General features: G+C 53.4%; 9 protein-coding genes and 1 non-coding gene across 10 annotated transcripts; 5 read left to right on the plus strand and 5 right to left on the minus strand.

Moving 5' to 3' along the window:
* Positions 1–372: 372 nt before the first annotated feature.
* Positions 373–1,971, minus strand: BO82DRAFT_118273 (uncharacterized protein). Its single transcript, XM_025629856.1, has one exon. The coding sequence runs from the start codon at positions 1,791–1,793 to the stop codon at positions 804–806; it is 990 nt and encodes a 329-aa protein (XP_025496470.1). The 5' UTR covers positions 1,794–1,971; the 3' UTR covers positions 373–803.
* Positions 1,972–5,041, minus strand: BO82DRAFT_118275 (uncharacterized protein). Its single transcript, XM_025629857.1, has 2 exons — positions 3,911–5,041; positions 1,972–3,863 (listed from the first exon to the last, which is right to left on the minus strand). Exons 1-2 carry the CDS (start codon positions 4,705–4,707, stop codon positions 2,150–2,152), a joined length of 2,511 nt encoding a protein of 836 aa, XP_025496471.1. The 5' UTR covers positions 4,708–5,041; the 3' UTR covers positions 1,972–2,149.
* Positions 5,042–7,089: 2,048 nt separating this feature from the next.
* Positions 7,090–8,106, plus strand: BO82DRAFT_273277 (5'-methylthioadenosine/S-adenosylhomocysteine nucleosidase family protein; the record flags this gene model as incomplete). The annotated part of the gene is made up of 1 exon (XM_025631050.1): positions 7,090–8,106. The coding sequence occupies one exon, from the start codon at positions 7,090–7,092 to the stop codon at positions 8,104–8,106; it is 1,017 nt and encodes a 338-aa protein (XP_025496472.1).
* Positions 8,107–8,468: 362 nt separating this feature from the next.
* On the plus strand, positions 8,469–9,953 carry BO82DRAFT_118280 (uncharacterized protein). The gene is made up of 4 exons (XM_025629858.1): positions 8,469–8,991; positions 9,083–9,250; positions 9,321–9,371; positions 9,480–9,953. Exons 1-4 carry the CDS (start codon positions 8,831–8,833, stop codon positions 9,835–9,837), a joined length of 738 nt encoding a protein of 245 aa, XP_025496473.1. The 5' UTR covers positions 8,469–8,830; the 3' UTR covers positions 9,838–9,953.
* Positions 9,954–13,017: 3,064 nt separating this feature from the next.
* On the plus strand, positions 13,018–14,239 carry BO82DRAFT_350526 (uncharacterized protein). Its single transcript, XM_025634178.1, has one exon. It carries the CDS (start codon positions 13,022–13,024, stop codon positions 14,216–14,218), a length of 1,197 nt encoding a protein of 398 aa, XP_025496474.1. The 5' UTR covers positions 13,018–13,021; the 3' UTR covers positions 14,219–14,239.
* A 1,205-nt stretch (positions 14,240–15,444) lies between these two features.
* On the plus strand, positions 15,445–16,977 carry BO82DRAFT_301203 (metallophosphoesterase family protein; the record flags this gene model as incomplete). The annotated part of the gene is made up of 4 exons (XM_025632075.1): positions 15,445–15,601; positions 15,655–16,121; positions 16,189–16,499; positions 16,579–16,977. 4 exons carry the CDS (start codon positions 15,445–15,447, stop codon positions 16,838–16,840), a joined length of 1,197 nt encoding a protein of 398 aa, XP_025496475.1. The 3' UTR covers positions 16,841–16,977.
* Positions 16,978–17,409: 432 nt separating this feature from the next.
* BO82DRAFT_326452 (uncharacterized protein) lies at positions 17,410–18,841 on the minus strand. Its single transcript, XM_025632919.1, has 5 exons — positions 18,526–18,841; positions 18,214–18,461; positions 18,055–18,148; positions 17,917–17,989; positions 17,410–17,851 (listed from the first exon to the last, which is right to left on the minus strand). The coding sequence occupies exons 1-5, from the start codon at positions 18,692–18,694 to the stop codon at positions 17,710–17,712; spliced, it is 726 nt and encodes a 241-aa protein (XP_025496476.1). The 5' UTR covers positions 18,695–18,841; the 3' UTR covers positions 17,410–17,709.
* A 1,749-nt stretch (positions 18,842–20,590) lies between these two features.
* Positions 20,591–21,724, minus strand: BO82DRAFT_273647 (esterase/lipase family protein; the record flags this gene model as incomplete). The annotated part of the gene is made up of 1 exon (XM_025631065.1): positions 20,591–21,724. The coding sequence occupies one exon, from the start codon at positions 21,722–21,724 to the stop codon at positions 20,591–20,593; it is 1,134 nt and encodes a 377-aa protein (XP_025496477.1).
* Positions 21,725–23,701: 1,977 nt separating this feature from the next.
* BO82DRAFT_118363 (FAD-dependent oxidoreductase) lies at positions 23,702–25,587 on the plus strand. The gene is made up of 3 exons (XM_025629859.1): positions 23,702–24,522; positions 24,591–25,285; positions 25,362–25,587. The coding sequence occupies exons 1-3, from the start codon at positions 23,885–23,887 to the stop codon at positions 25,454–25,456; spliced, it is 1,428 nt and encodes a 475-aa protein (XP_025496478.1). The 5' UTR covers positions 23,702–23,884; the 3' UTR covers positions 25,457–25,587.
* A 62-nt stretch (positions 25,588–25,649) lies between these two features.
* On the minus strand, positions 25,650–25,721 carry BO82DRAFT_t36. The gene has a single exon. It is a non-coding gene; the product is annotated as a tRNA-Arg (tRNA).
* Positions 25,722–26,748: the final 1,027 nt, after the last annotated feature.

The following is a 26,748-nucleotide window of genomic DNA, read 5'->3' on the forward strand; positions in this document are numbered from 1 at the left end:
TATGTATCCAGGCACCCTGGTAACGATGAGGCCTGGCTAGGCCGAGATTTATAGCACAGATCCCAATGCGGGTGAGGGGGATTACTTTATACTCGCCATCAACAGAAACCGTCATGTCTTCCCGTGGATCTTCTACACTGACAATAATCTTTTGATCAAATGGCCATGAAATCTGCTAATTGTATAATAAAATAGCAGCGCCAGTGAGGAAGCGGAGAGTCGAAAATCACTGGTGGTTTGATATGTCAACTTCGTAGTATACAGGATGGAGATGTGGACTGGTGTTCAACACCAATGCTGGGAATATGCTGTCCAATTAAGACTCATATTACAGAAGGGTATGGAAAAGCATGACAATTTAAAGATAGAGGAACTGGATTCAATTATGATTATATGTCTAAACTAGGAAAGCAGGCTCGGGCAATCACTCAAGTGCCGTGACTGAGCCAGCAAGCAACCACTCATAACCAAATGATCAGCCTGCAGAGTCCGGGGCCCTAAGCGGCCAGAACGGCTGGCAGCTCCTCCTTCAAGGCCATGAGACAAGTCAGAATGATCATCCGCATCTGATAAGGCCTGGATGCGAGTAAGGTCTGTGCTTGTCTTCAGGTTTCAAAAGACAATCCTCGGCATGTCGCCTTGTAGTGAGGTTGTCGTGTCCTGAGCAGGATGCTGATGGTTGGTATATATTACATCACGGCGTGAAACCTACACCTCCAGCAGGTATGGCTGTGGCCAAAGCATGTAAAGCGCAGGTAAAAGGCGTAATTCGTATCTCATTTGGTACCGTGCATAATCATTGATTATTGGCAGATTCTCAAGTCCACCTTCTCCAGACAGGGGAAACTAGACAGCTGGTCCTGTAATTGGGGTAAGCTCCCCGACAAGCCTCCAACGTCAGAAAGAATCATTCGCTTCAGTGTATGTCGAGACCGATCGAGTATGTGCATGAGGTCCGACGACCGAATGGCTGTACAGCAGAGCGATATCCGTTCCACTAGGCAGGATAGAGACTCCGACTTGGCGACATGCGAATAGAATTCAATTGCCAGGTCTTTAGGTGTTAGACTGAGATACAGTTTCCGAAGATTTGGGGTGCTGAGCAGCATATTCAAAAGAAAGGAATAGTTCTGTGGCGTGAGCTTGTGCTCCAGATGGAAGTTTGTGAGCGAGCCCCATCCTGCACGAAATCCTGGACTGATAAAGAGTGTTTTAGGCAATCGCTGAATATTCATGATCTCGGACCGATAGTTCGTTCCTCGGCCATACCAGAAGAGCTTTACGGGCAGAGCAGTATCAGCGATGATGTCAAGCAGGATGCTCGCGGCGTCGTCGGGGGTGAAGTGTTGATCATAAGACACATCCATCTCGTCATCGTCGGACGCAAGGTGATTGCCCAGTGGTGAAATCACGAATGATCGACAATTGACCAGCTTGTCGACCAGGTTATTGCGAAACTGTCGGATAATGGGATTTTCGAGGGGGTTGAAAAGGTGGCCCGCGGCGCTGCGCTGCCATTCGAGATTGCGCCCCAGAAACGGCTCGGGAGCCATGACCACCAACCGCTGAACATGCTGGCGCATGATATCGTTATTGGCGATCGCGTGGATTTGACTGAGGCTTCCCTTCGAGAAATCGAGGTGTATTTCTGAGTAGCGTTGGGCCAGGCGGTGGATTGTTCGGTTGTATGTATGGCGACATGTTGCCAGCAGAGAGGCTAGATCCTGAGTCTCGAGCTCGTCGCAGATGAGCTCCAGAAGCTCCAATGGTAATTTGTCAAGCATGCAATGCATGATGATGTAGTGTATGGCGAAGATTGCGATAGACGTTCGAGAGGGGAGATGATCTGGCCATCGTCTTTCATATATGTGACGGGGGCGGCGGCCTCAAGGTCCCTCGCGTACCTTGGTGGCACTATCCGAAACTCATTTGTCGCAGATCGTCACCCCCACTCAAATCTCACCCAAAGCAGCAACTAGCACGCCACTTGAGATATAGACGGTCTTGGTCAGAAGTCTGAGTGCAGTCGCAATATCATAAGTTTGATCATCACTCGATGAACTGAGAGCCCTTTCGGCTGTAAAGTAGTTTTTTCAGAACTGCTTCCGCCCCCGCTCAAATGCCGGATTATGCTTAGCCTTGTCTCGCTTTACAGCTCTTGTTGCTCGCTACGGGGAGGTTTCTTGCATGGTGGGTTTCTCTCCGAGATGCCAGTAGCCATAGGAAGAGGAGCTGAGGGTACCTGACGTCTGCGTTTTGGGAGAAATAGATCCCCTTCAGCACCAAGCTCGCTCCGTCGGGGGAGGGGGCTTGAAGCAGCCCTGGAGTCGTTACCTTCCTCGCCGAGATCACGATCTTTTCTCTTGCGGCGCTTTCGTGCCTTTCGATTCTGGTTTCCTTCACGCCAATTTTCTGCCGATGCCGCCTCCAGTTGAGCTTCTTGCAGAGCCCGTGCGTGCTGGACTTGGAGAAAACGGGGCTGGCAGTCTGCGCACAGATGTTCCTCGGGAGATTGCATATCGTCGTAATAGCACACGATGTGTTGCCATGTATTGCATTTTTCGCAGAAAATCGTCTGGCCGTCGTCGTGGCTGAAGTCGCAGATGCATTTGATCATTTCCGACTCTTCCGGCAAGTCTTCTATCGGACCCTCCCTCCCCGGGAGTTCGATTTGGGGATGGTCATTAGAGAATGCGTTGAAATGAGCGGAACCTTTGGCGGCAGTTTTGAATAACAGGTCCAAATTTTGAAATCTCGCAGAACGGCCACCTTTCTCGGGCACGATGTGATAACGGTCGATGTGGAAAATCAATGCGTGCGATGAAAAGAAATCCTCGCTCTCTGGGCAATCTTCCCACTTGCATAAGAGCGGTTGCCCCGATGTTGCCAGAGCTTTTTGTTCCAGCTCCTCGAATATTTCGAGTGCACTGACTTCGGGCGTATTCGCGATTATCCCACAATGAGTGACTTTGATATGGTGGATCAGATCTTCTTGCAGACTGTACGACGAACTACATTCTTCTGACGGACAGCGGAGTCCAATGTGTGCGACATGGTCGTCTTTTATGTGTTCGAGCAGGGTACCCTGAGATCCCAATGTGCAGGAGAAATTGCAATCCTGCCATCTGCACCTGAAAAGACTTTCAGGGTTTGGAATGTCGCTTGTGGGAAGACGTCTCGGACTCTGGTCAAAGGGGCTTGGACTATGTCGAGGAGGCGAATCGGGTTGATAGCTGAGAGCATCAACGCTTGGAACAGGAGAGATGTGACTATGCCTAGATGTATGAATAGCTCCACTGTCGGGTGAGGGGCTCCGATAGCTGCGAAATTCAAATCCTGATAAATTCTGCGATTGGGCGCTGTGGCTTGGTCGATTGCCACTAATGATTGATACGTTTGCCAAGCTATCCCTTACGTCTTCGTCGGTACTCTCGTTAACCTGCATCGGCGGAAGCGACAAGAGCGCCAAGTCGAACAAGTGGTCGGCAATGTGTTCTTCGATGGGTGTCGGACCATCAGAGACCTTTCGCTTTTCGGTGTCTGGGTGTTCTGACCAGTCACAGAAAGGACAACTGGAAAACATGGGACCAGGTCGCGCGGCTCGGAGTTGAAGTTTCTTGATCTGCATATCAGTAAAACGTCCAGAATGCAGGTCTCTGACATGATGCGCAAATTCCTCGGCACTCTTCATCACTGTCTGATCTGACGATGCATGGCGCATTGAGCAGATCCATTCTGTCGATGGTGCTGGGTGAACTTTCATGTGCGCCAGCCATTGCTCAACCGAGGAGAACAGCTCGCGAGGGCTCGTGCAGTCCTCGAAGAGACAAATGTACGGTTCTAGGTCATCTTGAAAATGTTTCCTATCAACGTTCAGCGTTTGAAAGCTTGTGAAGCAGTGTTCACTTACATCCATCGAGTGCCAGTCAGATACTTGATGTTGATGACAAAAGGGCAGAATGGGCATTGCGCCTCTTTCTGTCCGGAAGCTACTGACGGGGGCTTGGGAATATGTTCACTCATTTGCGGAATGTGAGAGCTTGGTGTTGCCGTAGACACCACAGACGGTTCGGATTGCCGTGGGTATTGGAACCGTTGCGGATAAAAGGTAGACGCCGTTCGAGTCGTAGGGGCTTGCACTGGCGGAGGAAGGGGAGCATCTGGCATCGAGGGTCGCTTCCGGCTGGCTGGTGGGGTGGGTATATGGTGAACTCCACGGCCACTTGGAAGAGACGGAGCGACGAAGGGACCGTGATACATCTGTGCCGACGGCTTGTTGTAAAGAAACCGACGTCGTCGAAAGCAGATAGCATCCGCAATTCGGCATTGCAAGACATCCGACAAGCGAGAGTGTCGGAGCTTCAAAACCTGGGATATGAAGTACTCAAAGGCTCGGTTGATATCGTTTCCATCTTCGTCAAGGATAATCAAACGAGTGATCCGCGAATAAGGGTTTCTAATTCCAGCATTACGTATCGCGGTTGAAAGGTGATGAAGACGAGTGATGGTATCTTCTACAGCTTGATATGCCGGCACGCTTGACAGATCTTTCAGAGGTTGGATTTGAAAGTCTTGCTGGCAAGGCGTTGTGCTACTGCTGTCGCGTCCAGGAGTTGTGACCTCATCCTGAGTTGATAACTCCGAGTGTGTTGCTTCAGCAATGTTGGAGCTAGACACTTCCAATTCGGTTCGAAGAGCTGTGCACATATCAACTTGAGTCACTCCTCAAATCGAGACAACATAGGGGATACTATGGCTTGATCACGCACCCTGACCGGCATATAGAGCCAAAACCTCGAGCAAGTTGATGATAATTTTCTGCACATCTGGGCTGTCTCTTAGACGAAACTCCAAAGACGCTTTATACTTAGCGAAAACACCTATATTGGTGACCCACAGATTGAAGCGCGCGAGCTGAGCTTCAGCCAAGTGGGAGAATGAGCCAGAGACTTGGAGGCACTTTTCCAAAGCAATGACGGCATCCTGAGCCAGCACCGTAATCTGACGCTTGCGCGGGTCTTCAGAGTCCTCCATTACCAAGTTTGCAGATTTGATATACTCCAGACAGGAGGATGAATTGACTAAAGACGGGGAAAGAGGGGAAAACGTGGGCTGTCACGTGGCATCAGCACTAGGTAGTCAGTGAGGCTGACCGGAGATGGAGCTCCGTTCCTTACCTCTCCAACTCTTCGACACCTCAACCTTTCGATTCTCACTACCCGACCGTGTTACTCATGGCAAGGTTACTCTGATATCTGACTTGATGGCTTTCGCATCGGGGAAGGTGGTTCAGCATGCTGGTGAAATATTCTTGCTATTCCAAGCTGTTATACCCCACTTTGCTTCCGTCGCCAGCCAACGGGTCACACAATACCGCGACAATGCAGACAAACGCATTCCCTACGTTTTATTCGAGGCCGATCTCATCCTCCTGGGCCTACGGCAGCCCACCATTGCTGCGTTTCTCTCTCCCGAAATAGAGACACAATCGAATAACGTTTGCGTGGAGCAGATAACGGAGATGTTGGGGATTCTTGAGAGCATATTGCACCAGGACCGAACTTTTACCGAGGTAATAGTCGTGCAGCCTGGATATCAATGAGATCTCTGCTGAGTAACAGTAATTAGGTCGACTCGTCCTATCCTCTACTCCAAGGCATCCGGGCCGGCACCATCTCCTGTAACAATTTTGATTTGTGTTCTACCGAGGGGGATCAGTACGCCACCGTAAGCAAATTCAGCCAATGCGCCCGCGAGTTGGATCGTCTTTGTAGAGATGAAACACCAAGATCGCCCCCAAAACGTCACAAGAAGCAGCCGCCTTTTGAGAAGACCCGAGCATTCGCAAGACTTCTGTATGAATGTGTTTCAGCCGAGGGGCAGTGCCAATGCAAGTCCTGCCATGACTCAATGCTTTATCTTCAAACGCATTCCCATGCGGGACATCCACGCGCCCAACTCGACTTCAAAATGCTTTTTACCAAAGCCTCCGCCGCCTCTTACAAGTGGTTCGAGGGTATCGTCAACGTGACTCTGCCGGATTCAAATACGAGCACATCTGTATCTCCCTGCCAACGTGATGTGAATCTCAGCTCTGGAGAGCAAGTTGCCATCAGATACACACTCACTGCGGCTTCGAATGAGCCTCGGTCGCGCGATGTCGCAATAGAGTCAATATGCCTCGCTCTTCCAGCAAGTAATATGTCTATCCTCAATTTGGGTATCCAGGGCGGCAAAATTGTCAAGAGACCACCTCCCCGTGAGCGAGCCTCGGCTTCCACATATGATCAAGCGTTGACACTTGAAGACGTCCTACGGGTGACGCCACCGTTGCCGTTGAAGCTGCGCCGAATTCTCGCTGTCGTTCTTGCTCATTCCGCTTTGCAGCTCTATGAGACTCGTTGGTTGCCGACGACTTTAACCTCGACACGTGTCATCTTCATGCAAACCGACCAGGGCCAAGTCATACCTCGACCATTAATTGCAGCGCAGTCAGTACAGCAAGAGGACAGAGGGGAAGAGGCGTATGATTGGCAGGACCTGGCTCATTCGAGTCCGTTTGTTCTCTCTCTCGGAATTATTCTTATCGAGTTGTGGTTCGGTAAGCATATCAGCGAGTTGCGGGATACAGCGGACATGCCTCTCGACGGGACAGAGGATCCCAATACCGACCTTTTCACCGCACAGCGCTTATGGGAGCAGTCTGAATGGGACATGAGTACCAGATACCGTAATGCTGTTGGAGCTTGTGTGAACTGGGATATTTGGAACTCCGACGAAGCCAGCCCAGAGCATCTCTGTCGAATGTTATATGACCAAGTCGTGTCTCCTATCGAAGACCAGTTGGCGGAAGAGTTTAATGCCGATATCAAAGAGATAGATAATCTTCTTTTGTCCTTGAGCAAGAGCAAAGATCAACGGGCCATGAGCCTAGTCCATCAGAAGCGACTTATGAACAGTGGTAAACGCTCACACCCCAATGGTTCGGTTCAGTCGCACCCGGTCAAACGGCGATATACCGCAGGTCAGAGGAGACCATCTCGAAGTTGGAGTCCTTGCCCTGCGTCCGATGACGAGCGATCATCTCAAATGGACCCAAATACCTATACCATTGCCATCATCTGCGCGCTTGGTCTGGAATCAAATGCGGTCATGGGCGTCATGGATGAGATTTACGAGAGCTTACCTGAGGCAGCTCGTAAGGATGCCTATGCATATACAACCGGCCGCATTGGGAAAACTTCTGTCGTCATCGTACACCTCCCCGGAATGGGAAAGCTTAATTCTGCCAACAGTGCAATGCGTCTCAAATCGACCTTTGCAAAGGTGGGTCTTTGCCTTGTGGTTGGAGTGTGCGGTGGTGCACCCTACAATTCTCGAGCAAAGGAGGAGATCATATTAGGTGACGTGATAATCAGTACCGGACTGAAGCAAATCGACTTCGGACGCCACTATGCCAACGGCTTCGTTCCGAAGGATGACCCTGAAGATAATTTCGGGCGACCGGTGGACCGGTTGCGCTCTTTCTTGCGCATGTTGAGTGAAACCAGCTATTATTATGATCGTATAAGTGATGAAACGAGCGCCACACTGAAAGCGCTCCTTCGCTCAGCGATGGGCCAGAATCTCGCCTACCCGAGTGACCATCGGGACCATCTGTATGAATCCACATATCAACATCAATGTCGTGCCAATCGCGCATGTGAAACGTGCAACGTCGCCGACGGGGCAGCATGCCAATATGCCCTAGACACATCGTGTGACAACCTGGGATGTGAGGCAAGTCGCGTTGTAAATAGGACTCGTCTGTCTGGCTCTCAAATGTCGCGTCCCATGGTGCATTTTGGCCGTGTGGCGTGTGGTGATGGCGTCATGAAATCCGCGCAGGATCGCGATCGGTTCGTTAAGCAATACCAAGTGATTGGGTTTGAGATGGAGGCGGCGGGGGCTTGGGATACATTTCCAACTGTCGTCATTAAAGGAGTGTGCGACTATGCTGACAGTCACAAGAATAAGCTGTGGCAAGGCTATAGTGCAGCAGTCGCAGCATCATGTATGAAAGCGGTCCTGGCCCAATGGACCTCTCGCACAACCTCGATCACTTGAGCACCGCTACCCAGAAATGGCGGCATTGTTCTGATCGTCGAAAGCAGGGAACTTCGTAGCGTCCCTATTCTGCCAATGTGAGCGCCTGGGAGGCTTGTCCCATCCTATACATAACCTCAGCGCTACCTGAGGCTCAACACCATTATCTACCACCGCCCTCTTGTCAGAGCCTGACCACAGGGCGGAGCGTCTTGACGCGCTTGAGGCTTCTCCACCAGAAATTCCAGTATTTTTAAGATCAATTTTCGCAACTAGCGGGGCGAATAGGACTATAAACCATTCCCCTGGAGTCGAGGACTGCTTCGAATGCGACCCACTTGCGGAGGCGATCTTGGCATAAATAATTCACACTTGTCTAATTGAGAGGCAATCGATTCGCTGAAGCAGCAGACAACATTGTCACATTGGGGAATGGTGCTCGTATTACGCAGATCACCGTCCGCATATCCCAACCACTAGCCCGAATCCAGCGTAAAACATAGGCTCGGATCTCGGGAACGTCGGACAAAGAAGCGTCGAAGGAATGCTCCCCACCAAAGCCGAAAATAGAATATGGCGCCACGTGTATCTCTCTGTTTAATCCCCCATATACCCGTCACCGCCAATGTTTAGGCGCGTGCAAGCCGCAAAATACCATTTTCTTCAACCAAGGTCCCATAACATACCACTGCCGTGCAATCGCTCGAATCAGGCCACTCTGTGAACCCCCACAACAACCCTCAAAATGCATAAGCTGACTTCCTCGCTTGACCCCTTATACTCCTCGGGTGGGAAGGGCTCAATGCGATATTTCTTTCTCCACGGAGGGTATTCCCGGTTACCCTTCCCCGATGATGAGGTTTCGGTCGAGGCCAAGGTTCTAGTCTTCAATGGACAGGGCAAGATGTAAGCCGCGGCTTTCTTTATGTACAAATCGCATTCTAGTCTATTTGGGATTCCCGCTCACCTCGGTTCGTTTGCTAATCGCGATGGTTAGTGTATTCGACCACAGCACAGATGAACCGACCTCCCGGTACCACTTCGTCAATCGCGCCTTGGTATCTGTCGATGACCGACAAGACACCTATGTACCAGCTAGAACCTTCATAGAAACATTATTGAAAAACATTTCCATCCCTACACTACTATTCGCTGAGATTCCACGGTGGGTACTCCTCAGCTTGTCTTATGTTTTACCCTATTCCCCAACGAAGCCCATGACTAAGAAGATTCAGGGACCAGGTCATTGCGGGGGATTCCGAGGAGGATAGCCAATTTCTATACGTGTAGGTCTACCTTCTTTCTCTCCCTACTCACTTCTCAGTCCCCCTCCTCTTTCTCTTCTCCTTCTTCACCTTTCCCTTCATCTCCTAGCGACAACTAACAACCACCAGCGCCCTCGTCACGCTGGGCCGCACCGGCCTCGATCAAGCCTCCTTCCAAGACTACGAATACCTGAAGAGCATGCTGCACAGCTTCGTGCCGCGCTTTGCGAGGATCGTCTCGCAGATCAGCGACGCGTACCTCCCCGGAGACGCTCGCAACCTCTCTGACCAGATCGCCGGCCTGATGATGCCCGACCCGGCAACAGAGGAGACCAAGGATCTCCACAATTTCCTCGTGCTCTACGCCAAGCGATACGTCCATGAAGCCTTGAGCGCGGAGGAGATCCTGAAGCGGTGCTTGATGCACATGGTCAAGATGCCGTTCGAGCTGGAGTCGTCGATCCGGTATGGGCTGATTGTAAATTGATTTGTTAGGCCAGGGTGGGGATTGAACGGTTTAGTGGACTAAACTTGAGTAGCGTATCCGAGCTTTTGGGTTTGATATATATATGATGCGCATGTCTATGAGGGTCCTGAATCCCACTAGATATGTTACTGAGTACTCTGCTCCTGTGTGGTGGGGATAGGCTGGGATGCGTCCCGAGACGGCCGAGATCCGAGCTCGCCGAGGGGAGTCCCGCCCAGTCTAAGAGATGTAATGGGCATACAGACAATACACACTAACGTACCGGTATACCATTATGATAACAATATAATGAATTCAATAAAATGGGGGATGTTCTCCTAAAGAAAGTCTATCTTCAAACCAACAGCGCCATAAGAGCAGCCATCACCGTTCCAACAATCGGCCCGACCACCGCCCCCTGTGCTCCCGCAGCAGCAGCGCCCGTGTACAACGCACCCACCGCGCTACCGGTCCCGGAAGCCACGGCAGCCGTGCTCATTCCACTGCCACCGTGCTGGCTGCTACTCGCGGGGATGACACGCGCCGAGGTAGGCGAAGCAACGTGACTACTCGTCGCGAAGCCCAGCTGTCCGCCGGGGGTGTAGTGCGAAGCCGCCGCGCCGACGACGGTCGACTGAGCGACCTCGGTCTTCGACACGGTGATCGTGCTGACGTATCCGGTGCAGGTGCCGTCACTCGAGCAGGAGTCAATGGCGATGGTGGTCGTGTAGGTCTTATCTGCGCCTGCGACGCCCTCGTTAGACGCAGTGGTAGCTGTGGGCACAGGGACAGCGGTGACAGCGTCGACGCCTTCCGCTGGAGCGGAGGTCTGGGCAGCTGCGGTAACCGGGATGACGGTCGTTGCGACGACCAGGGTCTCAGTGGTGAGGTATGCGCCCTGCGAGGTCTGGCAGTTGGTGTCGTCTTCGGCGCAGGCGCTGACGGTTGCAACGCGGGTGCTGAGGACGGTGGAAGTCGTCTGCGAAGGAGCGTTACCGGCACCACCGCCGCCGCCGCGGACTTCCGTGGGCTTGTTCGTCACGGGGTAGACCGTGGTTCCGATGACCAGGGTCTCAGTGGTCGGCTGGGCGGTCTTCGATCTGGCGGGGCAGTCGGTCACGGATGACGGGCAGGCGGTGATTGTGGTCGTGCGCGTGGTCAGAATGGTGGACGTCGTCAGCTCGGGGCTGCTTCCTGCTGCATTCACACCGGCAGGTGCTGTAGCTGAAGGGGCGGTGGGGTTTGCTCCCTGAGCACTGGCTGCGTCGGCCACCGGGCAGATAGTTGTGTACGCTGCGATGGTCTCGGTAGTCAGGTAGGTAGTCCTGGAGCGGGCCGGGCAGTCGGTCACAGAGGAAGGGCAGGCGGTGATTGTCGAAGTGCGAGTTGTGAAGATGGTCGAGGTGGTGAGCTTGGGACCACTGTTGCCCTGGCCGTAAGCGCCAGCGTCTGCGGGTGAAGAGGAGACGGTGGGCGCGGTGTGAGCGGTGCTAGTGGCTTGAGCCACAGGGCAAATTGTAGTGTAGGCTACCATTGTTTCTGTGGTGAGATAGGTGGTCTTGGACTGAGCTGGGCAGTCAGCTACAGAAGAAGGGCAAGCGGTGATTGTCGCAGTACGGGTCGTGAAGACGGTTGAGGTGATGAGCTCGGGACCAGGATTGCCCTGACCATGAGCACCAGTGTCTGCAGGTGACGGGGAGGTTGTGGGCACGGCTTCAGCGGTGGTGGCGGCTTCAGCCACAGGGCAAATAGTAGTGTACGCGACAATGGTCTCAGTGGTGAGATAGGTAGTCTTGGACCGGGCTGGGCAATTGGTCACGGAGGAAGGGCATGCCGTGATTGTTGCAGTGCGGGTGGTGAACACGGTGGAGGTGGTCAGCTCAGAACCACCATTGCCCTGTTGGCCATTGGCCCCAGCGCCTACAGGCGAGGTGGACACAGCTTGAGTGGTGGTGGCCGCTTCGGTCACAGGACAAATGGTAGTTGACACTACCACCGTTTCCGTGGTCACGAAGGTCGTTTTCGCGCTGGCAGGGCAGTTGGGGATCGTAGTCGGGCAAGCTGTGATGGTGGCGGTTCGCGTGGTGAGTACCGTAGACGTCGTGAGCTGCGGACCCGAGGTGCTGGGGGCAGCTGTGGTACCCGACTGAGCGGCACCGGTGGAAGTCGGGATCGAAGTATCAGTGACGGCAGTCGAGGTTGGCGCAGCTGGAGTGGTTTGAACAGACCGTGATGCAGCTGGAGTGGTTTGAACAGGCTGTGATGATGGAACGATAACACTCGAGCTCGGAATTGACGAGCAGCTGCGGTGCGGCAGAGGTCGGGAGACGTAGGTCCAGTGAGGCCGCGTGCTTGCAGAGTGGCTTGGAACTGGTCGCGATGAAGGGATCAAGGAGCTGGCCGCAGGTGACGTTCTCACTGAAGAGGAGGATGGAGCAGAAGGGCTGATAACCGGCGTGACCTTCACGGGAGACGATGAAGGAATGGCAAGCGATGCGGCAGGTGTAGCCACAGATGAAGGAATGGCGGACGAAGTGGCAGGTATAGCCACAGATGAGGGAATGGCAGAAGACGAACGAGCGCTACAGGGTCGGCGACTGGGCAATGGCCTGGAACTGTAGGTCCAATGATGATGAGTTGCTGTGGCCACTGGAGTAGAAACGAGAGTAGTGGTGGTGGGTTGAATATCAACGGTCAAGGCGAGGGCTTGCGCCAACAATGCCGCAAGTATCCATCCTCGCGCCAGCAGATGCGCCATCTTGCTATGACGGTATATTCTTCCTACTACTCAAAGATAAAGAGTGTATGATTGAAGTTCAATTCAAAGAGAGAGCAAGAAAAGAGAAAGAATGGGTGTGGAAATGTTCAATGCATCGAGAATAAAAGAGTGACGGGGAAGTTGGGTTGGTTGGGAAGGACGGGGGATGAGATGAGGGGATGGTGAAGACTGCCGTATTTACGGCATTCGATAATGGAGCCAAAATAAAATTGCTCATCGCGAGTGGGGATCAGGATCTTGTTCCTGAGTTAGTCCCTCGTGTTTTTTCACACTATTGATATTCATGTCAGTTCGAGGTGAAAATAGCCGACGGAGACGCCGACGGGAGAAAAACTTAGGAGAAGCTAGAGGGTATTTAGGGCAACTTCCGCTCCCCCCAATGAACACAGATGAACAGAGTCAAGCATCCTCCTTCTCCGCGAAAAAATGTCTCTGAAATTCATTCCCCTTGTTGCGGGCCTCCTGCTTGGGCAGGCCGCGGCCAATGTTCCGGTGCCTTCGAGTTCCCCGGTGGCCAGCAGCAGCCAAATCCAATCTCAAGCCAGAGCCAGTGTTTACTGCCATACGAAATTGGGAACAAGCTCTGTCTCTGGTGTCCTGCCTACATCCACTATTACTCGTACTCGCCATGATCCTACCGCAGTCGTTATCACCTCGACTATCCAGGGCACGGTGACAGAGACTCCTGCCCTGGTAACCGTGACATCCACGGACTACGTGACCATCATTCTCACGAGCACCGCTGATACCGTCACTGATACTTTCTCGACTACCTCCACTGACTTCACTACATCAACGACGGTCGTCACTCTCCCCACCGTGACCAACACCGTTGCCACAACGGTGACGACCACGACCACCTCAACCTCCACCGTCGCTACTTCAGCTGGGTTCACTCCACTTGCTGAGTCACTGCCCACTGCCACGGCAGCCAAGCGCTCTCTTCTTGACACCGAGGAAGAAGACTGCGCCGCATGGCTGGATGATTATCAGTATCCCCAAGCTGTGGAGTGTCACGAGAAGATTGTGGTGAAGACCACCAGCGTGGAGACGGTGACAGCTGTGCCCATCACCACGACGGCTGCAGGCTCAACCACCACTACCACCGTAACCAACACGGTCCTGACCAGCTCAGTCGTGGTTCCCAGCGACGTCTCAACCACTCTCAGCTTCAGCACTACCTCCACCATCACCGAGACTGCCACTGCTCCAGCTGTGACGACCACCGTCACATCGACCAACACCGTCTCGGTCGTGAGCAGCACTACCATGCTCGGCGCATGCGCTACCAACAACGTCCCTAGCCTGCCGTTCTCTTCGGACTACGGTAACTTCGCCGGCCAGTATACTTATCTCCTGTCCTTCACCAACGTTCCCGGCGAGAGTCTGACCGTGGGTAACACTGCTTCGGCCTATGACTGCTGCGTCAGCTGCCAGGAGTCCAGCACCTGCGCCATGTCGTACTATAACCACCTTACGTCGTCAGTCAGCTACTGCTACCTGATCCATACCACCACCTGCAACAGTGCGTCGACTTACGCCAAGGCCTCCATTCACAGTTCTGCAGCCACGATTCAGATGTCCAATGGCCCCTGTGGTCAAGTTCGTGGTGTACAGGCTTAATGGTTATGTATTAGACCTAGATTAGCATAATGAAGTGAATTTCACATTCTAGAGGCACTTCAGAATTGGTGACTAGGCAGATCGGCATGAGAACAGGTAATGCTCCGGACATATCACCCCTTCCCGCCCAAGGGGGAGGTCGAGAGGTCGATGCCTCGATAGCTTCCGCCGACCTTCTAAACATTGGCAATCAGTAAGGTCGGAGACCAGAATGAACATCGACGACATAAATCTTGCAAGGTTCGAGGAAATTAAGAGAGAATGGAAAGCTCAATGCTCAACCTCCTCGCAAGGTATCTGCCAACTTGCCAGCAGGTACCGCGGTCGCGACGATTATTTACTCCGCTCCATGCACTGTGGGTCCTTCAACTTCAGCTTCCGTCTTCATTAGGAGGATGGTGGACCAGATTGGATGATTAGATTCCCTCTGCCGGGAAATTCGATGTTCCTGGTTGAGAAGGTCCAGAATGAGGCTGTCCTGATGAGATTTATCGTTGAAAAGACGCCTATCCCTGTCCCGCGCGTCATTGGATACGGCACAGCAGACGAGAACCCTACCGGTCTCGGCCCCTTCATTTTCATGACCTGGGTAGAAGGCATAAACATGTCTGACCTTCTTCGCAAAGGTGGCGATACCCCTGAAAAGGAGGATGCACTGGATCCAGACATTGACCCGCAGACACTGAAGATCCTGTAGTTATAGGACGACTGGCTGCCTTAGGTGTCTAAGTCGCGGTTCCGATCGTCGCTTCGGCAACCTACTGTACTGTACATTCCAGGTCTATTACACCTTGAGGCAACCACTTACATCATCACTCCAATTGTACTGTTCCTCAAGAACACTCTATGCTAATTTACGAGCATTCTCGTTGAGCCCAATCGGCAACGAAAATACCGCACGATAGTGACAGCTACTGGGCCCAGTGCAGGAACGGCGGCAATTAGCGGCCGCCGGCGGCCGGCCCGTCAAGCCTCTTATTGACTGGGATGCCACAACGTGCTCCATGCTGGAAAGCAAACGGGAGGGTCGTTTGATTGTGAGCTACATTACTTTCAGCAACCGAAGAAACGTGGTGGTGGCTATTGAATAGATTCATGCGCACGTGTGCTCTGCAGGTTGCCGAGGATGCTACTGTTTATCGAGCTATATATTTCTCTGCCCCCGCAAAAAATAGTATGATCTGGTCATTTCCGCAACCGAGTTATCTGACGTGGCCGCTATCACCATGGTGCGCTATACTGTATCAATTCTTCTAGGTCTTGTGACTGGCATTTGTGCACTCCCCGATGTCAAATCCACAGACCAGTCCAGGACCCGCCTCCAGTTCACCAGCGACGGCACGTTCCAATTGTCGATCTTCGAGGATTTGCATTACGGCGAGGGTGAGCAGTCTGCTCTCCGTCCTCTGCACAATCATAACTGACTATATCATCAGCGGAAGACACAACCTGGGGACCGATCCAGGACGTCGAAAGTACTGCGGTGATCAACACCATCCTCGATAATGAAAGCCCGGACCTGGTCATCCTGAACGGCGATCTGATTACCGGCGACAACACCTTTCTAGCGAATGCGACCGACTACATCGACGAGATCGTCGCTCCTCTAGTTGAGCGCCAGTTGCTGTGGGCATCCACCTACGGTAATCACGATAGCGACTACAATCTATCGCGCAGCGCCATCCTCGAGCGGGAACAGTCGTACTCCAACAGCTTGACCCAAAGTATGGTTACCGGGAAGCTCGCGGGGGTCTCCAACTACTACCTCCCCGTTTACCCTTCCGATTCCTCAGCGACTACGCCAGCGTTGATCATATGGTTCTTCGACAGCCGCGGTGGGAACTACTTCCAGGAGCTGGAGAATGGAAGTGAAGTGCCGCAGCCGTGCTGGGTGGATGAGTCGGTTAGTACCGCACATGAGCCTCGGCTCTACTGCCTCCCTTCATGCAATCGCTCACCAGTGCGGGCAGGTAGTCGAATGGTTCACGCAGACCAACGCCGAACTCACCGAGCAATACGGCAAAGTGATCCCCTCGATCGCCTTCTACCACATCCCGGTGAATGCGATGCTCGCGTTCCAGAACCAGGGCGTGGACGCTCACTCGGAACCGGGCATCAACGCCGACGTTCCCCTAGATCAGCAAGGCGAGGCCAGCGGACAGGGCGAGGTATCCGGCACGGTGTTCAGCTACTTGGGGCAGGATATCCCGTTCATGGAGGCGTTGTTGAACACCGAGGGTCTGCTGGCCACGTTCAGCGGCCACGACCACGGTGATGACTGGTGAGCCCTTCATCCCCCCGACCCTTCCATTCCCCCCTGCGGCGTCATCTTCCGAGCAAGGACTGAATTTTCCGGGTAGGTGCTTCAAATGGGACTCCCGGCTCCCCGGGATGAACCTCACCGGCAACGGCTTGAACCTGTGCTTCGGGCGCCACACCGGGTACGGCGGGTACGGGTCCTGGACGCGAGGGTCCCGACAGATCCTGCTGGACGAGACGACCCTGGAGACGGAGATCGCGACCTGGATCCGGTTGGAGGATGGGTCGGTCTCGGGCCAGGTTAGCCTCAACTCTACCTACGGGGAGGATTGGTATCCCGTTGTTGCGACCACTTATACTTGAAAGAGAGCTCGGACCAAGGAGATGCAATTCGAAGCGTGCGGGCTTCCTGTGACGCAGGGTTGAATGCGACCCCCGCTATCTCTCGGATGCCCACCAGCTACAACTCATGCACGTTGTAAAGTAAACTGCTATAAGCGAGAAAGATCTTCATGAACAATGACATGTGTAGCCGATCACTTCTCTTCAAAGCCCCGGTGGTCCGGGCGCAATACGTCAACGAACGGAGATCCATTCATGGCACTCACGCTTGTCCCATCTTAGCATCGTTGCTGGGCTGAGAGTTCTGCCGTAGATCAAACCCCCTCTCCGGAATGGATGGCGTATTTCCCCTCCGCCGCCGATCTTTGCCCTCCGAGAACTAATGCCGAAATCGGGCTCAGGGTTCCTGGCATAGGGGAAACAGACGTCATTGCCGCGACAAGGTTGGAACGGAAGTACGGATACGAGGATGGATTTGTAAGGTTGATGCCTTAGTCATCGATCCTCGCGCGTCATCCCTCGGAATCCGGTTCCAGCAGCGAATCTCAATCTTGACTCGAATAGTACATTGAGAGTAAAGAAGTGGAATCAGTCATTAATCGTATTCGCCAGGTGGTGGTGTCGGTTCTATAATTACAGGTAGGCGGTATTCGATAGTGTACTGTACAAGCAAGCTGAAAACGAAGTTAACGACGCCGAACTCGTGACCCTGATCTCACGATCCCAAAGCCAAGTCAAGGGCGAAGGGAAAAAATCCTAGAACGCCGTATCTATACAATCCGAACGCTGATATCCCTTGCAAAACAAAACCATGTGCTTCCTGAATGAGTCGTAACAAATCTCGTGGGGAATCTCTTTTGTGTCATCATCGAAGCCAGTCTATGGCTCGCTTACTCCCGCAACGTCTGATTATGTAGGCCATTGGCGGACTCGGGCTCGGGGATCTTCTCCCCTCCTTCCATCTGGCGTCCGTAGTTGGACTTGGGGCCGTGGACGTCGTCGTGGTTTTGCGAGGCAATTAGGATGATTGCACTGCGGGAGGAAATTGGGTTAGGGAGAGTTCGTCAAGAAGGAACGTGGTTGGTGGGTTCACGTACCTGACGACGGTAAATACCCAGCCGGGCCATGCGAGGACCACCGAGGCGAGGGCTTTGGGGTTCTTGCGGTACACTGTTTCCATTCACCGTCAGTACATGGGTTTCTGATGGAAGAGAAAGAAAGAGATGTGCACACACCGAAAGCAGGCTTCTTCTTCGACTCGGACCAGAACTCTCTCGCTCCGGCGGCATCCGTGCCATGGACCTGGACACTCCTTGTTGCCGTGATTATCTGGAGAGGCAGAGTTTAGCATCATTCTTTCTGATAGTGTTTTGATCTCGGAAATGACCGCATACCGTCATCGTCAACGCCGAGCTAAGCATCATGATGGACACCACCACACCGCAGATCTTCCACGCCAGACGGACGGACTTGCTCTCGTGGCGCTCGGGCCAGAATAGATCGAAGAAAAAGGCGGCGCCGAAGATGGTGGCGACGGCGACACCGACGAAGATGTTGTAGGAGGCCGCCCCGACGAAGTCGTTGTTGTAGACTGATACTCCTGGGTGATGGCGCTCGATGGAGCTTTGTTGGTCGACGTAGTCTATCCGCGAGTAAAGTTATTACAATTGGTTCTTGCACGATAGCTTATACTGGGTTGGAGTTACCTGATAAGGCGGCCGTGCCGGTGGACTCGGAGCACACACACAGAATCATGGCCAGCTGGTAGACGATCATCTTGGTGCGACGGAGGTGGTAGATGCGGGTGAACATGTTGGAACTCTTGAATTTGTTCCATTGGATCTCCTTGAGATCCAGGCCCCAGATGACTGTCATTGCTGTATGTGGTGTGGAAGGTGGGAGGTGGGAGGTGGAATGGGGCGGAAGAAGGAGTAGTAGTAGAATGGGGCGGTAGAAGGAGTAGTAGAATGGGCAGGTGAGATGGGATGGGAGAACGGAAGGATTTGTTCGAAGATAGATTCCGATAAAATGAATGAACAGAAGAAGTATTAAAGTAAGAATGTAAGAATCGATGAAAGAAGGAAAGCGGAGCCATGGGCCACGAACAGGGTCCGGTCGGGATCGGCAACGTGACGTCAGGAGCAGCCATGAATAATGAACCGACACAAAACACAGTTGCACCCACCACGTCACGGGCGCAATCTCTACTCACATCTCACACAGATAACTCGTGGCCACCCAAAAGAAGTGATTCAACCCGGCAGTTGCACGCTGTGGGTCAATTGTTAAAAGGCTTAGTACACCCATGATATCAGCGGGACTCAAGCCCGTCACTACATCTACCTATTGTAGTCACAGCCGCTGTCGATAACTACAAGTATCACATTTGGTCTACGATTTCCCTATGTCATTGCTTTCTAGCTGTCTCTATGCTTTGGTCCGGCTCATACCCTCTCTCAAACCGACTCGCGCTGTGCTGTCATTATCCTGTCAGATTCATGTCGATAAGCAATGGTCCAAAATTCCCCCGCATCTGCAATGACAACATTTGCAGTGGGAATGCATTCTTGATTGCGATTAGGGCCTAGGCCCCACATCGTCTCTGCATGCAACATGGAGAGGCTACAGCGAACCTCGCAACCACCCAACCCTTAATTAATTTTTTCTTGCCTTCAGAACAGTATCGGATCAAGAGGGTTCAGATGACATGTAAGAAATCAATCCACCCATGGTTTGCTATATATACACCCCTGCCCCTTTTTTCCAGACCGCGTCGGCACCAGATGCCTCACCTCAGCAAAGTCGCCACCTTCCCAGAGAGACCATCACCGCGCGACTGATCCGGTCGGGTGGAGCCTTGGTTCCTGGGGAATCGTATGCGACACCACAAAGCCAGGTGAACTTTTCTGAGTCATACGAGAGGCTCGTTTTACCTTGAAATGGCACCAGGCTTTTGTCTGCGCGACCGGGAATATTATCCACTTGTGACCGCGTTTTGCTGGGTGTTCGTTCCGCTTTTCTCTGCATTGAAGTCCAGGCATCTTTGTCCGATCTTTCTGTTCGATCGGGGTTCCACCCTGAAGCTACTGAGTATGCTATCGCTACGGTTATTTGGTAGGTGATCATGGGTTGTCCTTGGTGGATGTTGAACATTACGAGGTGTTGTGTCACCATGCTTCCAGGCTCGAATCCCGTATTATCATACCCGTTAGTAACGAGTCGACCTATGAATAAGGTGGAAATAAGTTGGTACTGAGTAGGTGAGCAGCGCCTGTTCTCCTGCGCAGGCCAATTGACAGGGGTATATGATGCAATGGGAATGGGTCTAAGGACATCCACCCAATAGACTAACAGAGCAGTTCTTTTACATTAGCCTGCAGAATGCGCCGCACTGATGTATGCGTCTTGGCTGAATTCTTGCTCTAGCTGGACTTTGATTGATCGCATCCATTTCTTAACTATGCCAGTATCTTCAAAAGCGCAGCAGATGTATGGGACACCATGCCATTGGTCTCTAAACCCCCCTTAAAAACATTGCGCTGATGCGTCAGCGACTGTATAGCTGTACGGCTGAGGGTAAGTCGACTCCTACAGAACACCACCATCCTTGTTAAAGGTTGCTTATGAGAAGAAAACAGAAATATCATTATCATATGTACAATCCAGTCAAAGATCTCTAGCAACGCCATACCAGGAATCTAACCATGTAGAATATACCCAACCTTCCCGCTTCTCAACGCCAAACCGATAAAAGAATCCATCACAAACCTGCTATACCGAAACCAACCCCGACATTTCCGAAACAATCACCGCCGGTCCCGTCACCACATCCCCAACCGCCGCCCCCTCGACCTCAACTCTCTCCTGCCCAACAGCATAACCCGGTAACTCCGGCTCCCGCCAGGACTTCGGCGAGAAGAAGAGAATCCGCTTCAACGCGCCCGCCGCCAGCGCCTGCGTGCGCGCCGCATCGACCAACCCGATGCCCTCCGCCCGGCCGCGCATACACACCGACCCCAGATCAATCCTGTCCAAACTCCCCGGCCCGCCATGCTGGATCGCATCCGCCACCAGCGCCCACGCCAGCGGGTGATACAGCACCGCCTCATGGGAGCAGAACAGGCCCCCCGCCGCCGAGGCGCGCGGCACATGCGCCTGCAGCTCGCAATTCGTCACCCCGACGCCGCGCGCGTCCTTCAGGAACGCCGACGCCCCCGGCCCGGATTGCGGCTGCACCACCTCATCTGTGGCGGAGTAGATGGACGTCGTCGGCACATACGCAGAATCCCCGCCGCCCGCTCGCAGAGCCTTGATGAACCTGGCATTGCGGGTTTGGTTCCACACGGCCGGGGTGCCCGGCTGGGTGCCGGAGAATGGACAGAGCGCCCACGCGGCGACGGTGCCGGCGAAATCCGCCGCGAGCGCAATGAAGCTCCGCACGGGGTGGCGTGCGCTGGGCCAGTATTTGAGTGCCCACTGCGTCGTGATGCAGCCCTGGGACCAGGCGATCACCGCGATTTTGGGGGTGCTGCACCGCGCGGAGAGGTAGTGGATCGCGTAGGCGACGTACTCGGCGTTCCGGGCGGAGGCGTCGCACATCCGCCCGGGGATGTTCAGCCACACCGGGTCGCCGAAGGGGCTGTCGCGGAGGAGTTTCGTGAGGTTGGGCGCGTAGGCTTCGCCGCCGTGGGTGCCTGTCCCCGGGACGAGGAGGACGGGCGTCTTGCCGTCGCGGCCGTATTGGAAGTCGGCGGGGATGTGGATGGCGGCGCGGAGGGAGGATTCGGGGACGGAGTAAGGTGCGTCGCGCTCGGAGACGCGCGGGTATATGCTCGTGGAGGGGTCGGGGTTTTGGTTATCAATCGAGTTGATGTCCGTTGCAGTAACCCCGTGGCTCCCCAGCATGGTGCTGGCTAGGTTTGTGCTGCGCGTGCGGAGGGAATGGCGGTAGGTTGAGAGGTGCTTGTAGTAGGTGTCGAAGAAGGGGATCTGCACGAAGCTCATCGTGATCTTGGGGGAGGTATAGTTCTAGTGTCTCTTTGGCTTTGACGCGGAGACACTATGTGGGTATTCCGGATGGCACGGCCGGAGAGGATCATCCTGTCGATCGACCCTTGACTTTATATATTCAGGGTTCTTGGGCGTCACAGTTGGTCAAGCGCACACGAGTGGGAAAAAAAAGTCAATCGCTTGGAAAGAGCACAGAGCACTTGCTGATGTCGCGAAAATAGTATCCAAAACAAACCAACGATTTGAGATCTGGGCGTGGTTTTCCCTTGGCGGCGTCGGCAATTCTTACCTCTGGCGGAGATGCCGATACAGAAGCGAGAAGCGGCTCCACCCTCCCTTCCGCCATAAGAATTTGGTGTGGAGAAGGTCGTGTCGTATCTCCCTTTTTCAAGGCTGCGTTGGGCTTCAGCCGCTCGCTTCAGCTGGCGACCTCCGAACTAGTCCTGTGTGGCTGATCAGGTCACTAGCTGAATCGAGATAAGCAACCCGAGAAGAAAGCTTCATAACAGCGGCGATGCAGCTCTAGCCAGCCGCGCTATTGTTCTATTTTTCCTCGCGATTGTGGCTGGTTCGTGTTCGGTTCAAGCTGCCGCAACCTGAGCGGTGAACCTTCTGGTGTCTGTGCTGTGTCTTCCCCCTTCAGTGCACAATCTCAGGCATTCTTGGTTTCGATTGCGCCCCTATTGCTTCAGGGTATGAGATGGCGAGCCGTCTATACGGTGCCGTAGTTTGAACGACAGGGCAGCTACTGTTGCCAAGAGCTTTGCCCAATCGCTCGGTTTAGAGCTCAAATGATCTGGACAAAGTGACTAGCCAGCTGCAGATTGCCACTATCTAGGACATGACTCTAGCATGTTTGACCCAGCGAGAACAACAGGGCCAGCCCATGGCAACTCGCTCGTCGCCGAGGCGAGCAACGTAGAAAGCCTGGTGTTTCTGGGAAGTCCTAAATGCGTTGTTGACGGTTAAGGGGTCTAGGTGGACCCTACGCTGTAAGAGCCAAGTCTATCCTTATTCCGAGTTCAAAACGAACGGATCCGATCTTTGCAGGGGTGAGTGTCACTCGAAGTCTAGTTCGAGTAGTTTTCGTCCGTCAAATAGTGCAAGGCCTCGCCCGGAATGACCGGCGGCTGCAACAGACCGTGGTTTCGCGCTGGATGTGGTTGCCATTGAGGGGGTCTCCTCAGGTCATGTGCCGCAGACAAACCCTTGTTGTCACCTCGAATATTGAAAACCTCGCAATGCTCTGCTTCGCACGTTGGTTATTATCCTCTCCAAAACAGTTTATGCGCGCCTTGAAGGCGCATCATAAAACGGCTCGGCCTTCCAAGTCCTCAAATTCTTGTCAAGCAGAACGCAAGAGGTCGTGTCTTCTACGGAGCTCGTGCTGGCCGGGGCATTAGGGCTCTGGAATGGTCAAGGATTCCAAGTTATCGACCATGCGTGGCTTCGCCCGCAGGTCGACCCTGCTCTATGCTCTGATCATCTTTCGTAGCCCTGCGACCACAAATTATCGATTCTTAGTGGTAATGACCTTGTGTTCTCTGAGTAGGATTAGAATAGTGCCTGAGTCTTTCCAGATGAAGCACGCCGCTTGATCGCATCCCAACAGAACCAATAACTTGACGGCTCCCGGATGTAGAAGCTGCTGTCATGGCATCATGCTTGGCTGTGCGACTCAAGGGCATTCTGATGGGAGTTTCGTTGAAGTTCCTGATCAAAACCCAATCAGCTCGAAACCCCTAAGCCCACTCCCGCCATAAGTAGGGATTCGTGTAGATGACAATGTCGCTTCGTATGATTATGACTTTTGTTCCAAAATATATGTAATCGGGAAGAGTGTAGTATCTCCAGCTCCAACTGTTATCGTGGAAGGCACAGTAAGGCTGGGAAACTCTATGTGTGCCGAATGATCCGTGGCTCGTATTTCGACCTACATCATCGTTTCAGCCTTCTCATCGCAATCAGCAATGGAGGGGACCTTCAGCAAAGTCGCTACCGATCGGTAACTCCACACATATCATCAGTCATCTTGAGTGACGCGAGTCACAAACCATGAAAATCGTCATCGTGGGCGGTGGCATCTCAGGGCTAACGGCGTACCTCGCCCTGCAGAAGCACCTCCCCAAGCCCGCACCGCCGGCCCCGGACCACGAATACACAATCTACGAGCCCTACAATACATCTCCAGAGACCACATCGCATGAGCGAGCGCAGGGTACCACACACTCCTCGACCCTTATCGTAGGAGGCGGTCTCGGTGTCGGCCCCAACGGGCTCCACGTGCTCCACCGGCTGGACGCAGATCTGCTGCGCGACATCGTGAGCAGTGGATACATGGTCGACCACAGCAATCTGAAAAGCAAGCACGGTCGGCTCCTCGTCAAGCTAGAATCATCCGGGACAGGCGGCCGTCCCCAGGGCCCAGATCGGAGACCTCGCATGCACATGCTCGCGATCAGCCGCCATGCGCTCTGGAGCCGTCTACGCCGCGCCGTGCCCGACACAGTGATCGTCAATAAACGTGTTTCGCGGGTGGTCGCCGTCGCGGACGGGCGGAATCGCGTCTTCTTCGACGATGACAGTTCCCCCGTGCATGCGGACCTGGTAATCGGGGCCGACGGGCTGAAAAGCACGGTTAAGCATGCGCTGTTTGCCGAGGCGGAGGCTGACCCGTATCCCCCGCATTACGAGTATGTTCCTCTACCGCTTATATACTCATGGTCAATCCCGGAGTTACTGACTCAAAGTCTGGGTGCAGAGGCCTCGTCGGTGTGGGGGGCTTCATCCCAGCAGAGAGCGTCAAATACCTCGTCGAGACGGGGTCAATGAACTTTATCTTCGGCGGAAACGGCTTCTTCGGCTACTTCTACGCGAAAAGTGCGAGCTCGGACCCATATCGTGCCTCGCCGTGCCATGTCTCGCAGCCGGGGGATTCCTTAGCGTGGTGGTCGACGTACGCGATCGAGAAGAGTCCTCCCAACTCCAGGAGCATCGATACAGAAGATGTCACTCGACAGTTGCGGGAGCGGTACGCCAGCTGGACGGATCCAGTGGTCCAGAGGATCATCCGTGAGATCCACGTGGAGAGCATGTGGCCGACCTGGACCTCGCCGCAGCTGCCGACCTGGGAGCGGGACGGGGTCTTGCTCGTCGGCGATGCTGCACATTCGCTACCGCCGACCTCGGGGCAGGGGTCGTCGCAGGCTTTGGAGGATGTCGAAGCTCTGGTCATGTTCCTTGCAGGTCAGCTGCGGCGGGTGTATGCTGAGGAAGGGCAGCAGTTTAGTGGCAGAGTGGAGAAGGAAGCCATCAAGGTTGCTGCAAAACAGTATGAGGCGATGAGACGGCCGAGGGTGGAAGCCATCCTTGCGAGGGCGAAGAATATGCAGAACCGGAAGCGGGATATGGGGCTTGTGCAGGAGTATGTGATGTATGCGTTTATGTGGCTCATGGGTGAGTGCTCTATCGTGGTTCTGAAGCTTGCGACAAGAAATTATGATGCTGACGGTAATAATGATCGCGGGCGTAGGTTGCTTTCCAAAAGTCTTCCAAGAACAGCAGGAGGCTTTGTTTGAATATGATCTTCCAGGTGATGTCGAGCGGGTTCTAGCGAGAGACGGGTGAATGTGAAGTGAATAGCTTGTGGCAACGGCTGACCTATCTGCGCTGTGAAGATCGCTTTCAGACTGCCATTATTTATCTGTGTTGGAATAACACACTCTCCACTCAATGAGGTGCCTTAAGCAGGTTCCAGGCGTGTTGTGACTCAAAAAGTGAGAAGTGGAGCCGGGCATGAGCAGGCAAAAGCAAAAAGAAATGACCTACGCAGGGCTCGAACCTGCAATCTCTTGATTCGTAGTCAAGCGCCTTACCATTGGGCCAGCAGGCCTTGCTGTTGAAAGATACTCTGTTTATGTGTTATTTAATCCAATAATCATGACATCAGGTCATAAGACCTCCCTTGCAGTCCTGATCTGGTTAGATCTCGAGTGGGAGCCATCATCAACACTGCACTTTCTTTGTTTGAATGGAACCCTATCACTCCCTCTCTCTTTCCATGTCCGTACAGTTCATCTGGGACTTCTTGTGCTTTGTGAACGTATTGATTCCTATTTTCGCCACCCGAACATATTTAACAAGACAATCTCCTCCCGGTCATCCTTTGCCAGATAGCAGGTCAAGCATATGTATCTGGCACAATGTTGCCCTGCATGAGACGTAATCAACCTCTATCGTACAGTACCCAGCGATCGAGCTACTAAAGCACCTCAATAAACTATAAAAGCAGCTCAAACAAGTTGTTGGAGGCATGAAATAATATGGCACCGGCTACATCTCCCAGGGAGCATCCTTTACCGAGTATAAAAAGGCCTGATAGAACCTCTACAAGCGATTGTAGAGATCGCCCCTTTTTCTCGAGTCCAGTCACGACAAAGTACCAGCCGAGTATCTGGCTATGTATCATTTAGGCAGCGGTAGTCAGCTAGCAACTTCCATTTTCCAGTCAATGCGGGGTAGCCACGGATCCGGGGAGAATTCATCATGCAACAACACCAGCCCGAATTCCATCCGTGACTGGCCACTGCAGAAAGCGGGGTAATACACAAATCATGGATGTCAGAGAGACAGGCTGACTTCAGCAAATCATTCACTCGTGTTTTGATTACCAGCCCCTCCGTCTTCTTCCCACGGGCCACCCTCCATCACGGTGATATTCTCAGACAGGAGTAGACTAGAAGCGAAAAAGGAGCGACCCGGCTTCAAAGGACGAAACCTTAGTGTCCGAAACAGAAGATCTGGGGTAGTGGCCCACTTCCCTCCGGCGCCGGTGAACATTACCTATGGCTTGTTTCTTCGAGGTCTGGTCTGGATTCAGGGGCTTATGCGCGTGGTGGATTCTGTTGCCCGGGGGACAT

The sequence above is a fragment of the Aspergillus uvarum genome (genome assembly GCF_003184745.1).
Source record: "Aspergillus uvarum CBS 121591 unplaced genomic scaffold BO82scaffold_4, whole genome shotgun sequence".
In the NCBI taxonomy this organism is placed as follows: Eukaryota; Fungi; Ascomycota; class Eurotiomycetes; order Eurotiales; family Aspergillaceae; genus Aspergillus; species Aspergillus uvarum.